Source organism: Sesamum indicum, linkage group LG4 (assembly GCF_026168435.1).
Source record: "Sesamum indicum cultivar Baizhima isolate 11 linkage group LG4, ASM2616843v1, whole genome shotgun sequence".
Lineage (NCBI taxonomy): Eukaryota > Viridiplantae > Streptophyta > Magnoliopsida > Lamiales > Pedaliaceae > Sesamum > Sesamum indicum.
In genome coordinates this window covers 14,931,841-14,950,171 of record NC_142660.1, presented here as the reverse complement: position 1 = coordinate 14,950,171, position 18,331 = coordinate 14,931,841, and the positions used below count along the sequence as shown (strand labels likewise).

At 29.8% G+C, this 18,331-nt stretch overlaps 1 protein-coding gene across 1 annotated transcript; it reads left to right on the top strand.

Annotated features, from left to right (window-relative positions):
* The first annotated feature begins 14,914 nt into the window (after positions 1-14,914).
* Positions 14,915-16,981, top strand: AZG1 (AZA-guanine resistant1). The gene has a single exon (XM_011078301.3). The coding sequence runs from the start codon at positions 15,040-15,042 to the stop codon at positions 16,765-16,767; it is 1,728 nt and encodes a 575-aa protein (XP_011076603.1). The 5' UTR covers positions 14,915-15,039; the 3' UTR covers positions 16,768-16,981.
* Positions 16,982-18,331: the final 1,350 nt, after the last annotated feature.

Below are 18,331 nucleotides of genomic sequence, written 5' to 3'. Positions count from 1 at the left end.
AAATAGGTTGGTTTAATGGAAATTAATTATAACCTCTTCCAAAAATAAAAAGTTTACCATTTTCTTAAAAATTCTTTTAAAATTATACCTACACCTATTTAAAAAATTTTTGTTTACAATAATACTAACCATACAAGAATTTGAACAAAAATATTGATGTTAACAAAAAAAAAATTATATAAATTTTGATTGGCTAAATTGAATAAAATCCTCTTGTGTTTTAAAAACTCATCAAAAACCACTCATCTGATTTAAAAATAGGCAAAACAACCTCTTGTGTTTTAAAACTTCAACTCAATCACTCCTCTCCTTTAAGTATGACTACGCCGTTAACTTTTTGATAAAATAATCGTTCTGCCCTTATATATTATATATTATTTTTTTAATGACCGTTGGATCCTTATTGATTAGATGAGAACCGTCAAATCTAGTCAATTAATTTTAATCGTTAGATTATAAATTTATAAAAAAATTAAGGATTTAGACATATTAATTTTAAATTTATATTATAAAAAATATTTTTTTTTCAAAAAAACAAACCCTGCACCCAACACTGACCCCAACCCCCGTCGCCTACCCTATCCCCACTCGCCGCCCCCACCAAGTCCAGATCTGGCGACGTCGCCAATCGCCCAAATGCGATGGCAACGTCGCCCATAAAAAATAAAGAGGGCGACGACGACAGTCATTGCCCCTAGATCTGGCGATATCGCCGTCGCCCAGATCAGATTTGGGTGATGACAAAGTCGCAAACAAGATAAAGAGGCCGATGGCATGTGCGGGGGCGATGCCCCCCCCATTTTTTTCTTTTTAATTTAATTAATTTAATTATAGTTAGTTTTAATTAACTATATTATTAGATATCGTTAGTTTTAATTTTCTTATTTAACTTAATTATATTTAATTTTAATTTTTTAATTGACTTAATTATTATAATTTGACTATTATTTTGTTTGATATATATTGAATCTCTTTTTTCTTTTAAATATATACAATACTAATTTAAATATAAATATTATTTATAAAAAGTAATATAATTAATAAAATATTTAACCTAAATAATAATTTAAGCTTAATATATTATTTAAAATATTTTTATAATTAGCACATAAAAATATTTTTATAAAATTTAGTATATTATTTAAAATATTCTTTTTTCTTTTAAATACGCCCATTGAAAATATTTAACCTAAATTGAGAAAATAAGATTAAGTATATTATTTTTTATAATGTAATTATTTTTATTTTTTGGTATTTTACATTTAATATAAATATATTTTTTAAAAATTTGAAATAAGAAAATAATGTATAAAAATATATTTTTATCTTTTGGTATTTTTAAAAGTTTTTGAAATAAAAAATAATACAATAACAAATTTAAATATAATTTATTTCATATTTTAGTCATAATAGAAAAAAAAAATACTCACAAAACAAGCTGAAAAGGCCTTAGTATCTTATATAAACATATAAATGGTATTTTAGTCTAAAATGACCTAAAATAAACAACAAAAATCGACAACCAATCACACTACCCGCGCGTGCATGCCACATTCCGTCAATTGTTAACAGAATGAAATTTTTTGAAGAGGTTTTGAAAACAGAAGAGTTTTTTTACCTATTCTGAAAACACAAGAAATTTTTTTGCTAATTTAATAAAATACAGGAGGATAAAATGGAATTTAGCCAATTTTAATTTTATCTCGCATTCATGCCATACAAAATGCACATACAAACACCACACATTGACATACACTGACGTAGCAACGAATAATCATTGAATACTTTAGATTTTATTATATATTATTCATTATTTTCGAGGTTTCGTCAATTGTAAAATACTTTTATTTAATTCTATTAATAAATGGGCACGGATCGAGACTAAAACGCTGGTTAGACATAGTCGAATTTTAACTAAAACAAGAACAATAAAAGTATGATCATTGAAAGAAATAATAAATAAATCAAATTGAATGATAAACTCACAATAAGATCTCGCAAATTTAATGGTAAAATCACAATAAGACGTCCACAAATAATGAAAAAAGAATGGTTATGGGGATTATTTCGTAATTCTTTTATTTGAAAAGAGATCATCTTACTCCTGAAAAAGACTAAAATTATTTAACGGGACTAAAATTTAAGTGGTTTTTCCTAACCCGATTGACCAACTCAAAATGATAACCAATGATGCATTCTCCAATCGAGGGTCCAAATGTAGATCTGTGGATTCGTACGATTCAAGATATTTTATCCCTATACATTCTGTTTGCATCATTTGAAAGAATATGCACTAAATTACTTTGAGATCTAGCTCCAAATTTCATTTTACCTAAAACATACATCACCTTATTGCATTAAAACGTTTTAGCTGAATGCCACCTTAACAATACTAACTCGGTGTTGCATGCCAATTTTTAATTTACCGAAACTAGATCATCAACAACCTCAACTCAAATTAAATGGTAACGTTATTCTTTAACCCCCACCCCCACCCCCACCCCCACCAAAACAAAAGGGAAAAAGAAAAAAGTAGTACCTTTTTGGGTTGGGGTTGGGAGGTAGAAAAAGAGTTGAACCTGGACATATGAAAAGCATAAGATGACATTTTCTTAAATAAAATTATTGAAGCACAAAAATCCAAAGCATCAAATGGACATAAGTTAGCAGAAGATCCGAGGCAAATGATTAATGAAAGAAATAAGGTGGACAACATGTCTGCCACAATATCCATCTCCTCATCACATTTCAGTTTTAAATCAAATATACACATTTATGCTTCCACCTTTTCAACTAAAGTTTTCCACCTTGATTTTAATGTTACCCCTGCAACAATTAGCAATCGCTAAATCTGACTAATCACAAATTCTTCATCAACCATTACAAAATTAAATTCTTAATTCATGTAATTAATGCCCACATAAGATAATTTAACTAATTAATTGGTTTCTTTTACCTAATTTGTGTACTAAGTTATGGGGATGATCCCACTTACTATTGAAATTTCTTGTATAATGAGAATCAAGAATTGAGGATATCTTGTTATATAAGTTAAAGTTTATATTCCCTAAATATACGTTTACATCATCCTCACTGCAATTAAATTAAATTTAATTAAAATTTATAAGATATAAATTTAATTTAATTTAATTTTAATTAATTAAACTCGATCTATTAAAATACAAGCTCAAGACCTTAAGTAGACCTTGATTAAATTAAGAAGGTGCTTCACTCCTTAGATCAAGGTGTCGCCGAGTAGGTGGCCTAGAGAGACATCAAACTCGGCCACTTAGTGGTTTTTGGATGAGGTGGTTAGTCTGGAGTCTTGTTAGGTCTTATATAAATTCTCTATAACCCTAGCCGTCCACACTAAGCATCACACACTCTCATCTCTCTCGTTTCCACCTTTCTCCCTTTCCATATTCTCTGTAGATCTTAGAGATCAAAAGAGATGTAAACAAGGATCATACGTTAATCAATAACGTATTTTTATCTTTTGTGCTTCTATAATTATTGTTGCTAGCATGAGATAATCATATTCATATAGCGGGAGCGTGGATGTGTTTGGAGGGTCTCAACATCGTGATCTTGAATCAAGAAAAAATCAAGGGTACACTCCTTGATTGGGTTTTACATGCTTTAATCATTTTAATTTTTTATTTTTAGCATTTTCTGCGCGCCTCTCAGGCTAATTCACTTCTTCATTCATAACTTTATAGCATTACTACTAAAATAATAGTTAGTTTAGATCTGAATGAATATTGGTATATATTTATTTTTATAATATTCTTATTTTTTTCTTTTGAAAGTGCCGACAACAAAATATATATATATATATAGGTAAATTGCATAACACCCCCTATGTTTTAATTTTTTTAGCTAAAAATCTCATGTGTTAATTTTATAAGCGAAACCCCCCTATATTTTTTAAATTATGCACATCCTTCCCTCCCGGAAGTCAAAGTTAACGGCGTTAAAATTTTCAAGAAGTTGATTGCTATATCCTTATTATGATAGCCATTGATCATCAATAGTTCAAAATGGACGATTCAGATTTAAAATTATTTTATATATTACAGTTAAATATGTATTTATATATTATAGTTATATAAACATATGTCTATGTATATTTATATAAATGTATAGTTATATATAGGAAAAAATTCAGAGTCTCCCCCTGTGATAATAGAAATGTTCAAAAAACCCCATATAAAAATTAAAGTATTAAATACTCCCATGTGATATAAAACAAAGTTCAAGAAACCCCCTCTTTACAGAAATTGGTACACGCACTCTGACTGCGAATTGGCTATGAAAGTACATTTTTTTTTACATTTTTGTCATTCTCTCATATCTAATATATATAATATTATATATATTTTGTTAATAATAAAATATTTAAAAAATAATTTTATTAATTAAAAAAAACAACCCCCCCCCACCGGCTCCGGCACAGTCGCCCCAACCCCGTCGCCACCTCCAACCTTCACCACCATCGCCGCCTCCGAGCTCCACCCCCTTCGCTTGCACAACCACCTTTTTCGTCCCACGCCACCACCTCCTCCGTCTCCTGCGCCACCATCCTGCACCATCCCTCTTCACTCCTTCCTAGTCGTTGCCCTCCTCACCGCCTGTTTCCGCCCACCGTCCCCCTTCCCCAAGCCGCGCCCAGCGCTGCCCACCATCCCCTTATAATTTCCCCAGTCGCGCCCACCCTCCCCTTTCCCCGCTCCCATCGCCGACCCTCCTCCTCTAAGCCCCGTAAATACATAAGGATATTTTTTGATAATTTAAAATTTGGTGTCGCAATATAAGTAACAATTTGTGAGTAAAAATGAGGTTTTCTATTTTATATAGTATAAATAAATTAAAAAATTGAACAAAATTTTTTCTTTGATAAATTTTCAAGCTTAACTGAAACTTGATTTAATTACTCCAAAAATAAAATATATACTTAAACATATCAAACTATTCGAGTTCAACTCATACTTAATCAATTAAAGCTTTATTTGACCTTAATTAAATTATTAATCAAACTAAATTCAAAAATAATTTTTAAAACTTAATAATAAGTTTGAAAATAGTACATTCAAGCCAACTCGAATTATTTATAGCCTAATTAGAATAAAAAAAAATAAAAGATTATTTCATGTAATTGAAGTGATCCCACTTGCTTGCCTAATAATTAATGGATTAAAGTTTCGATCTGATAAGACTTCCGAAACTCGTAATTCAATGTATCTAATAATAAGTTGGCGACTTAATTAATTAATAGAATTCCCTTTTACTTTTTTAATTAGAACAATATGAATATTAATTGTCCTTACATTGTGTGATTGGTCTTCTTGACTACACTTTCCGTCTTAAAATGGTGGCCACTTGGCACTAAGGAAAAGTGTATTGTTCGGAGGAACTCACATTTATGAGTAAAATTTATGTTTCCATCAAACCGTTTAAGAATTATATAATTATGTCAAATATTAATAATTATTACTAATTTATTAAATAATAATAAAATGTCTTGTTATTGTATCATTTCAGGGGAAGTCAATGTAAATTACCCCTAAATTTTAAGTAAGTGTTCAAAGAAATATTTTTGCATACTTACGCTCTCAAATATGTTGATCGAAAGCTAGTAATATCATCATTTGAGTTGATAAAATAATATTTTTTAATAAAAATGATTCATTTAAAATATAATCTCATTTTGGAACGTGTGTTGTGCCAAAATAAAAAATAATAATTAAGTGGGAAATTGAGAAAATTAACTACAACATTATAATAATTATTTTGGATATAATATATAAAATTATAGCGAATGTTAATTAAATGTGGCCAAAATTTAAATTGTTATATTATTTTTATTTGATTATGGTAAATAATATGAATTTTTAAGCTCTTGTAGTGTATAACATAGGAAATTATGTAATTGTTTGTAGAGAAAACAGATAAAAGCGTGTTTAACTGTATAATAACGTCAAAATGAAAGTACATTATTTATGGCTTTTATGAAAGTTAAGCCGTTTATTTATGCCTTTTGTCTTGTTTGGTAATGAAAGTAGATCTTTTTTCACTAGTTACGTTTTGTCTCAACTCTCATAAAGAAACAAAGTAAAAGGTGATTAGGAAGTTTACCTAAATAAAGACACAAAAAAAGTTTCCATCCAGTTGCTATAAAAGCTCGTGAAAATCGTATTTTTGGTCCCATATATTATAGTTTAATTTAATTTAGTTCAATTTATTATATTTTTTTTTATATTGTATCTCATAAGTTGAAAAAAATGTCAATATTAGTAATCACGTTCATTTTTCGACTAATAATCAACAGAAAATGCACGAAAAATTTTGACGGCTTCGTTATTTATTGGACGAAAAATTCTAACGACTTTGTTAATTACTGAATGAAAAAATACAAGTAAGAAGTAGATAGGATAAATAGAATAATTAGTAAACGGAAAATGCATATACTAAAAATTTCATGTCAACTATCCTACGACATTTAATAAGTTTTCTAGTGGTAGTTACTACATAGGGTAATTAATAGCAAAACTGAAAACCCTAGGGAGTAAATTTAATTAATTATTTTGGAAAAACTGTAATTTTGATCCACTGATTGTAATGTAACGATATTTTCAGTTTTGTCCTATTTGAGAATTGCAACAGAGCACTGTACTTGTAAAAAATAGCACATTTAATTCAAATATCGTCGAGAAAAATTAAATTGACTGAAAATTATCACATGCCTTGCGCGTGATATACTCAATTTGGGGATGACACATTTAGTCCAAATGTCACTAGGACAAAACCACTACATCAACAAGAATAAATTCCGAAATTGACTTCTTGTGAATTTAGTATTTTTCAGCCTCATCTAGACTAAATCTGCTATTTTTTTCTTTAATTATAGATCTTAATTACACATTCGAAATCGTAAAGGACAAAAAATGGCACCTTCGTATAATTAATTATAGGACCAAAATGACATTTTTCCGTAACCAAACTCCATTGATTTGATAGGTTTGCTGCAAATTGGGGCGAAGCAAACAAATGAAGAAAAAACCCAAAATCTTGTTGAAGTTAATAGACAAGAAGTAACTTAGCTTGAAAGAAATATGTCTTGTGTGGATATATTTTGCGTGACAAACTTCTAAGTGCTTACTGGACACAGTGCTGTTTTCTTTTCTTTTCGCTCTTGGCCACATATATTGGATTAACTTTTGGGACAAAGATGCTTAAAAAGTGAAAGTACCTCTCAAAACAGATTTTCAAGCATAAGAGGATGCATGATTAGTGTTACACTTAAGTATAGCCTAAAGTATGATTTTTTCAGGCTGCATCATAACAACGGAAAGTAAATTAGCGTTCCAACGAAAAAACGTTCTACAGCTAACGAGTTCTAATTTAATTGGTGGGGATTGAGATTTTATGATTGTGAAGTTTAAATCTCACCTATATATATGTATATATATTTGACTTATTTTAGTAGTAGTGTTTTTTTTTTTTTTTTTTTGGTTATTGTAATAGTTGTTAATATTGAATTTTTTTATGTAATTGTGGTCTCAATATACTTGCCTCAATTGTCATTTTCAAGTAAAAAGTGTGTAGGTCGTATGTCAAATTGTGTAAATATGATTAGTACGAGGGGCAAATTCGTATTTATATGAGTAGTGTATCTACTTCTTGAAAGAATTAATGGCCAATTAGTCATTGAAGCACGTACGATGTGTATGCTTATTTTAAATTTTGAATTATATTTGCTTAATAAAATAAAAGGAAGAATATGAAACAAAGAAGAGATAAAAATGATAGAACACGTTAACTTTCGGACGTGCCTAAATAAATATTTATTGTAAAATTAAGAGATGATTGTTTTATAAAACAATAAAAAAAAATAGTGAAGGACATTTTAGTTTCCACATATATTTATTAATTAAGACTGTTATTTTAGGAGTATCATATCATAAATAGTATAATTTATATTGCTCTATAATCATAATCCTTGTACTCATACAAGGTTTCTAGGAAATACAATACCTTGCTGCTTGAATTCTGATTAGCAGTCGGAGTACACTCGATGCATGTGCACATTTAAATTTTTTATTATGTTTGTTCACTCAAATGATAAAAGATAAAATGAATAAATGGTCAAAACTAATAAAAGAAAGTAATTATGACCCTTTTTGCACTTTGCCATTCAAACCTTTTTTTGTCAATTTACCATTTCAACTTTATGAAATTTTGCACGTGATGTGTTGGCACATAATATTTTAAAATTATGTATTTAAGCAATGGGATAATTATTTGATTTGTAAAATTGGTGCACCTTCCCACCTTTCAATTAAATAAAGCGTAAATTATAACGACCTCCCTTAAGATTTGACATAATTATAAATGTCACTTGTTATTTGAAAAATTATAAATGTTAAGGGAAAATTATCAGAAATTAACAACTGAAGTTGCAAGTCAAATTATTGACACCCAACTCCCCACGTAGCAAATTGAGTTCGATTTCGTAATTTGGTCATTGAAATCTTAATTTAATTATTTAGGTTAGTCGGCGGAAGCTACCTTCTTTGATTTTTTGGCAATCACAAAATTTGTTCACCTAAATTTTGATTTCATAGTCTGATTGCCATACCTTCAAGTTGCATGCATGTAACTTAATTAGGTCAAAAATTATGGGCTGGAGTTGGAGTCGATAGTCAACGAGGCTCAGTTTAATTGGCAAAATTCAAGTCACTGATTTTAAAGTTATGGGTTCAAATTCCATCATATTAGAATATTATTCTACTTTAATAGTAAGTGTTGATTATATATAATTTTATGACATTGATGACTAATATATGATTGTTATAGTTACTGTTGTTGTTAGTTTTGACATTTATAATTGTAAAAGATTTATTCAATAAATAACAGTTCATCGCTTTTACTTTAAGAAAAAAAAAAAAGTTGGAATTGATCTATATTGTTTTCTTTTTTCTTTTCGTACATGTCAAAAATTACATAAATACTTCTTACTATTTATAAAATTATAGGTATATTTTCGAGGGGTGGTAGTGCAACATATTTCAAGAGGTGTTTATGTAAAATAATGTACTTGTACTTTTTAAGGGTGTCTATGTAATTTATCCTAATATAATTAGAAAGAATATGTAGAATCAAATTCAGACATATGCCATAAATTAGGAGAAAACAAAGAAACACTGCATATTCAAATCAAGTTCGATCGAATTAAATTAATCACAGAGCAAGTGTAATACACTTGTCATGTTACTTTTTTTGAATCGTACACTAATTACATAATAAATTTATTGCTTTATCATATAATTAATTTAAGTTCGATCGTTTTGAATTAAAATTTTCCTTGAATTTGAAATTTGAGATGTCAAATAAGGATAAGTCAAATGAAACCACATGTATATGCAGACAATACGCGCAGATACTATCTAAGTTTCCACTTTTTACCAAATTCTAGAGAGCAAAATCCAGCACGTGTTGCTGCTCAGATTCTTCGCAATAGCTACAGTATTACTCGCTGTGGAGAGATTGAGTATATTATAAATCACTTCCATTTAAAAATTATAATAAATTAATATTATTAATTATAATTAAATAACATTAAATTAAAAATTTAAAATTATTATTATAAATAATTAATATTTGTCATGGTCTTTAGTTATGATCAAGATACCGTAATTTAGTTATAGATAATGTTTTGCCTCACTTGGAAAAACAACGACTAATATCCATTACAAAACTGTTATTAATTTGTATTCACTATAATTTTTTTTTAAAAGATAATAATTAATTATTGCGAATCATGAAGTATTGTTAATTTTTAAAAAAATAATGGTGTATTTGTAATTATGCAACTACCTCAGGGGAGCCCATTGTAATTTATCCTTCCTTTTTTTTTCATTGACATTAGCTTTTTTCAAGTCGACAAAATATGAAAATTGATGTTAGTGTAACGATGTTGACAATTATGTTAGGTGTATGTGTAATTATGAAAAAAAGAAGATATGGTTCGAACAAATAAACAAGTTGATGATTCTATTAGGTGTACGTTCAATTATACAATAGAAAAAAATGATTTGTGCAGATAAAATACAGACTGGTAGGTGTTGGGATAGTGACCTATTTTATTTTAGGTATAATAATATTTACACCCCCTTATTTATTGTCTTTTTACAAACCACCTATGTCTTTTGAAAAATTACAAGAAACCATCCTTGATAGCCTTTAAAACCTAAAAATAATTCCTGTTAACTAGGTCAATCTTTAAAAAATAATTTTTTGAGGACAGAAATGCCCTTAGGAGTGTTTTGTAATTATCAAAAGGTAGAGGGGTGTCAAATTAGTAATATTTATGTAATATGACCCCATATATATATATATATATATTTATTATTTATACTAATTTTTAATTTAAATTTAAATTATGTTATTAACTTTTTTTAATTGAATCTCTATATAAAATGCACATTTTAATAATTAAAATATTCAATTATTCAATTGATATATAAATAGAATTAGTTAATAGATTGTAAATTAAATCAAAAAATTATCACTTATATAAATTATTTGGAAGTATTAAAATTAAAAGATAAGTTATCCTCTATTTTTATTTATAACTAAGTTTTACTAAAATAAAAATTAAAAATAATTTATGTATTTTATATAAATCTAATTAGAATTAATAAAATTAATTAATTTATAATTAAAAAAATATTCTAATAAAATGGGAGTTAGGGTTGGCATGGTGGTGCGGTTGGGGAAGAAGAAAATAAATAATTTAATAATTTAATATATTTTGTTAATAAATAAATTATTTATTTTATTAATTCTAATATAATTTATATAAAATACATAAATTGTTTTTAAAATTAAATTTTAGTAATAAATAAAAATAGAGGATAAATAATCTTTTAATTTTAATAATTTTATTAAGGGATAATTTATATAATATTTTAATTATTAAAAAGTGCAATTTTATATAGAGATTCAATAAAAAAAGTTAATACAATAATTTATATTCAAATTAAAAATTGGTATAAATAATTAAAAAAATATATGGGTTCATATTACTCATCATCATAAATATCACTTTGACACCCCTTCTACATATTGATAATTACATAAACACCCCCAAGGCCATTTTTATCCTTAAAAAAATATTTTAAAAGTTGACCTAATCAATAGGGACATTTTTAGATTTTAAAGACTGTTAGGAGTGATTTTTAAAATTTTTTATAAGACAGGAATAATTTATGTAAAAAAATAACAGATAAAAGGATGTAAATGTAATTATTCCTTTATTTTATGCTGTAAAAAATGTGAGTTAGAACAGCAAATTGAAAAGCAAAAATGTCTCTCATATACCTGCAAAAAGCTTTAATGCTTCTGGAGGCCTAAAAAGATGTGTACATTAGCCATACCTTTGGTACACTCCTCAAATTTCTCAAAGAGGAGGAATGGAAAAGGTGATGGAATAGGAGTACTCACCAACAAATTACAATTTCCATCCAAAAATATTCCACCATTTATAATATTAGTCTCATATTTTTTTAAATAATTAATATTAATTCTATATTTTAGAAAAATATTATAAAGTTAGTTTCACTGTTGCAATATTAGTCCCACATTTTAACAAAATATTGCAACGTTAATTCAAAAGTTGCAAATTTTTTTATGTGGGACTAATTTTGTAATATTTTTTTAAAATGTGAAACTAATATTGATTATTTCAAGAAGTATGTGACTAATATTGTAAATTACTCTATATTTTGGGATCAAAATTACAATTTTCTCGATTACTCGGAGTTGTAAAATTTTTTATGTTCTCACTGTCAAATATGTGTTTCAATTTTATATAAATTGAGAATACGTTTGAATTAATTAATGAAATTGTGCTTTATATTGAATTATAATATCAAATCAATATATTTTTAATAAAAATACATATAGATTAATATCTTTTCACTTAATTATTGTTTCAAAAACTAAAAATTGAAAATGAGCATTATATTTATGCAGAATTCATAAATTTTTGAAAAATTAAAATTTGAAAGCAAAAAAGAATTGGGGATTCTGAAACATTCTTAAACGGAGCTCTATACCTTATTCACTGTACACAATTTTTTTTTTTTACTGAAATGCTATAGTTTTTAGGGTAAATTATGGCTACTTTTCCGAGGTTTGTTATAGTTATAATTTTTTTTTCTTGTTTAAAAATTATAAATATTTCCCTTTAAATATAAAATAATTATCTTGTTCTTAGACGGTGAGGTAAAAAAAATTCTACTTTAACCCTGTCTATATTTTTTAAAAAAATATAAAAAATATATAAAAGAATTTGAGGATTGGTAAAGTAAATAATCTATTAAGAATATTAGTTCATAAAATATTTTATAAAATTTTGAAAAAGTACAAAAGATTATAATTCATAATTCCAAAGGGTATTTGGAGAGTTCACCACAAAAATTGGATGAAAATCTAATAAAATGTGGACTCGTTGTTAGGGGAACGTTAAAATCAGAGGAGTATTTTGTAATTTTTCAAATAATAAAAGATATTTATAATTATACCAAATATTAAAAAATGGCCGATAATTTACCCTAATCTTTATAAATATGACTTATATTATTCCTTGATCATGCGTTTTGGATGTTTTAAACTTGAATCCGTGACGTTTATTCCCCTCTTTTCCTTTATAGGGTGACGAAAATAAGAAACTGTTGTTTTATGCAAATTCCCACCAAAATCCATCCAACCATTGTTGTCAGTTTCCTTAACGATTGACCAACAATAGAACCCACTTTGAAATGAAATTTATAGTGATTAAGAACTCAATTTGACGAGGCGTATACTTAGAGGACCAAACGTGAAGAATAGCTACATTTGGAGTACGAAAAATGAAATCATCCCTTTTTGGGAAAAAAAACACTATTATTTCTAATATTTAACCTAAAGGAAACCAAAAAAAAAAAAAATCTTATTTTCCACATATCCATTGATGTAACATCTAAAAATAACTTTTTTTTAATAAAAATATTACTCCCTAACCAACAAAATGAGTCTCCAACCATAGGGTTCTTTTTTATTTTTTATTTTTTATTTTCCCAATAATGGCTATATTGAACAAGTAAGAGAATCAAACTTGAGATAAGGCCAAACCAGTGTGAACGCTCTTCCGTCACTTATTGTGGTCAAACCGTCTCCATTTTTGGCCAATTAAGAATACAGCCGTAATGCAATTGTATTTACACTAATAATTTGACTTCACATTTGTAGACTTTAACTATTAAATCTCAGTCTAATTCATCTGAATCTTCCATATTTAATTTCAACTTTAAAATAAAGTATGTGTTTTCAACTTACTATAATTATTTTTTTGAGTGGCTGATTTCTTTCCATATTACTCATATAATAATTTTTCTTTTTACAAAACAAATCAGTTTAATCCCTCACTTTTCCTATTCAAATTGTAAATTTGTCCCTCCCTCATAAGTGTAGAAAAATATAATTATTTTGATTGAAAAGCTTTACTATTGGGCAATTATTTACATAGTAATTTGAACAATAACATATGAACATAATTATTGTGAGTTTAACGAATTTTTTGAAATTTCAAGTTAATTAAAAAAAATAAGAACTATTTTGAAATTTTACACAAATATCAGGGACTAAAATAAATTTTACCAAAAGATCCAAGAGTCCCACCAGAGCACGCATATCCAATTTTATGTGCATGAATTTGTTAATATTAGTGTATTGATTGAATCGATATATTATTAAAATGTGGATGTAATTATCATATAAAAGAAGTCACTATATTAAAATCCGTCGCAGTTTTCTTGTTCCCATATTTTCATACTCGCCACACTTTTCTTGTTCCCATATTTTCAGCGGATTTGAAACCTAAAATTGAGTGAACAGTATCTTGTCTAGCTGTATTGTATCTGTACAAAGATACCGTCCCTCCACATGGAATCTCCTTCACATTCTATTGGTCAACCAAATTATTTTCAATCACTTTCCTTTTATTTATTTTATTATTAATTTTAAGTGATTATTATAATAAATAGCATTAATGATAAAATACTGAGTGATGATTTGAAATTTTTACTAGGACTATTTCAAGGGATAGTAATTTAATATTTTTTTCCAGAAATATAATGATGATTATATATATTTATTGTAACTATATGTGTTTTTTATTGCGTTTCTGTGATTAACTATTGATACTGATAATTTCGACATATTATTTTTTACTATTAAAATTATGAAAATTATGATTGTGATAAGTAAAAGCTTTTTTAAATTTTTAAATGCATTTTACATTATCTTTCAACATTTTTTATTGCTTTTATATTAAGATGATTATTGACAATTCAAAGCCCACAAATGACAAATTTTCATGTACAGATGCAAATATAACATAAAACTTTTCATTTTTTTAAGATAAAGTTTTTTAGGAATATACTTTAAGAGAAATATCTAAATGGTGATGCGTTTGAGCATTTTATTTTGGAAAAATTGATTGAGTGTGAAAAAAAAAATTTAAATTTCTATCTAAAGTGGGACCGAATGCATCATCCCGTTGACTAGTAAGGTCTGCTTTGATGGTTGAGATTGAGATTTTATGAATAAATATAAAATTATAAATTCAAGTTTATAAAAAAAAAAAAGTGTGGGGATTTATTTTACTTTATGTAAAATCGATGTAATTCATAATTTTGTTATTAATTGTGATTTGAATTTTGTTAATGAAGTATTGGTATAATGATTAATATTTTTTTAAAAAAATGATCTAATTAATGCTTATTTTAAAGAAGAAAAAAAATCCCTTTAATTGTAAAAGAGCAAAATTTAAATTTAAAAACCAAAAGGTATATACAATTGTAAATTAAATAGTAGAATAATAAAATATTAATGTGTGAAGCTAAAAAATAGCATCACACAAACAATATAAAAAGAGCTCCATTGCCCTTCAAAATATTTAGTCCCCAATAACTCCACTCAACTCCTCGAACCGCAATGGACGTCGAGTCCGGCCCACCACCACTTCCACCATCGCCTCCGCCGTCATCCACCACACACTCCGCAATCACCCGCCTCAACTCCTACGTCGCCAAAAGCCGTGTCGGAAGACGCTTCAAGATCACGGAACGCAACACCACTTTCACCACCGAGCTCCGGGCTGGCACCGCCACGTTCCTCACAATGGCCTACATCCTCGCCGTCAACGCCTCTATACTGTCAGATTCCGGCGGCACTTGTTCTGTCTCCGACTGCATCCCGCTCTGCTCGGACCCCTCCGTTTCCCCCGCCGATTGCGTTAACCGCCCCAACCTCCGCCTTGTCCCCCCCGACGTCTCCTGCAAATTCGAGCCCGTCAACCCCGGCTACGCTGCCTGTTTGGAGAAAACCCGGAAAGATTTGATCGTCGCCACCGTCGCCGCCTCCCTCATCGGCTGCGTCATCATGGGCGTTTTAGCTAACCTACCTTTGGGACTAGCTCCGGGAATGGGGACTAATGCATATTTTGCTTACACGGTTGTGGGATTCCATGGCTCAGGAAATGTGTCGTATCAAAGCGCATTAGCCGCCGTTTTCATCGAAGGATTAATCTTTCTACTGATTTCCGCAGTTGGTTTGCGCGCTAAGCTCGCAAAATTGGTGCCGAAGCCTGTCAGGATTTCTTCCTCTGCAGGGATTGGACTGTTCTTGGCGTTTATTGGGTTGCAAAACAATCAAGGGGTTGGCCTCATTGGTTACAGTTCCTCCACGCTGGTCACGCTCGGCGGTTGCCCGAGCTCAGCCCGGGCAGCGGTGGCGCCGGTGATGACTTCTGCCAACGGCACCGTTCTAATCCCCGGCGGAACGGTTTCCGGCGACATACTCTGTTTGCATGGACGCATGGAGAGCGCCACGCTCTGGCTTGGCGTAGTGGGGTTTGTCATTATTGCTTATTGCTTGGTCAAAAACATCAAGGGAGCGATGATTTACGGGATCGTTTTCGTTACGGCCGTTTCGTGGTTCAGAAACACCAAGGTAACCGCCTTTCCAAACACCCCGGCAGGGGATTCTGCGTACGAGTACTTCAAGAAAGTAGTTGACGTTCACAAAATCGAGAGCACCGCCGGAGCTCTGAGCTTCAAGACCATCGGAAAAGGCTATTTCTGGGAAGCTCTGGTAACTTTTCTATACGTGGACATACTGGACACCACCGGAACTCTGTATTCCATGGCGCGTTTCGCCGGATTTATGGACTCCAACGGCGACTTCGAGGGCCAGTATTTCGCCTTCATGTCGGACGCTTCATCCATCGTGGTGGGTGCTTTACTCGGGACGTCGCCGGTGACGGCGTTCATCGAGTCCTCGACGGGGATAAGGGAGGGAGGGAGAACCGGGTTAACAGCTTTGACGGTAGCAGGGTACTTTATGCTGGCGTTCTTCTTCACGCCGTTGTTGGCATCGATCCCGTCATGGGCGGTGGGGCCGCCGCTGGTACTGGTGGGGGTGCTGATGATGAAGGCGGTGGTGGAGGTGGAGTGGGGTGATATGCGGCAGGCGATTCCGGCGTTCATGACAATGATCTTGATGCCGTTGACCTATTCCATTGCTTACGGTCTGATAGGTGGGATTGGGACTTACATTGTTCTGCATCTGTGGGATTGGGGGGAGGAATTACTTAGAAAATATGGGGTAACTGGTAGAAACAATAGCGTGGTAGTAAATGGCGGAGCTAAGGAAGAATTATAGTTTAACAATTTAGGGTAAACGTTTCTCCTCTACCCTTTTTGGTATTTTCATTTAATTTTCTATTCTTCTATTTTCTTAGTTTTAGTTTGTAAATTCAACTTTGAGATCTATAGTATATTAATTTTGAAATGGTCCTACAATTTTGTTTGTTGTGCAGTTGTAATTAATTTTTTTTAAATTAATAATATATTGCAAGTTTCGTGATTTTGTTTTACTCAAGTGTTTCAATAGTCTTTTTTTAGAAGAAAAAATAAAAAAAAATCAATATTTTTATATAAATGATATTGGGGTAATCTTATAAAGATCGTATTAAGACCTTACCCCTAATTCTTTTGTTATCCAACTGTGGCTAGCTTTACGCTTACATTGTCATTAATTAGGGTTGATATGATCTTGTTCCAGCACATCCAAAATCCTAATATGTCGGACTCACTATGGCCATCAGATGATTTTCGAGTCTGTGGTTCTGATGGAGTGTACAATTGGGGAGAATATATAAAAAATAATTGCTTTCCATCCCTCAACTTTTGTTCCTCTAGCATTTTGTATGACCTTAAAATACTTCTCCCATTCAATCTATCTGACTTTAGCATTGAAATTTTTTTAGTGAAATCTTCCCAGTATAGTTCTAACGGTGTCCTGTTATATAAGCTTTGTTTCAGAAAAAGCTGAGGCATTCTTTGTGCAACATAATCACAATCTCACACTAAACATCTTACCCCATAATAATAAAGTTTAATAAATATGTTATGAAATTGTAAAATTATATAAATAAGTTAAGTGAAACACCCCCTTTGGCACGCCCATATCCTTATGAAAGAGCATTAGGAGTTTGTCCCATATAAGTAGGAAAATTTTCTTGTGCAAGAGGAAAGCGAAATGAAGGAAATGCCAAGGGGAAGCAATTCACTCATTGCCCTAATCTTAATTGCCCAAGACTAGAAGAATGAGATACCCCCAAGAACAACAACATTCACATCTATCATGTCCCAATAACGTTTTAGTCTAATAATTAAAATTATTTTTTTTATAAATAAGTTTAAACTGATCATGAATATAAATTTCCAATTTTTTTATATTTATTTTTACTTTACACAAATTTAAAATTTATTATTTATATAATTCAAACATTATTAAGAAACATATTGAAATATTCGTATATTAAAGATTATAATATAATTACCACTTCGAATAAAAGAGCATTCATGATTGAACTCTCCCCCACCCCACCTCCACCTATTGGTCAAGGAATTTGATCGAAAAACCTTATGATAATTGACTATATTTGTTATGTTTTTTTAATAATTAAATATACTTAGCATGTGATTGATATGTATTAAGTTCAACTGAAAGTCAGATAAATACAAGTCGTTTTCTTTGTTTGAACACGTCATGTCCAAACATGTCATGGAGTCAAGTATAGTTATAGTTGGTTAGTCCTCGACGTCTCTCCTGCGGTGCACATTTAATGTGCTTCCATCACATATTTGAATGCGATCTAGAATTAGTTATATTACACGTTATATTGTGTATCGCGTAAACATGATATTTTTAATTTTAATTA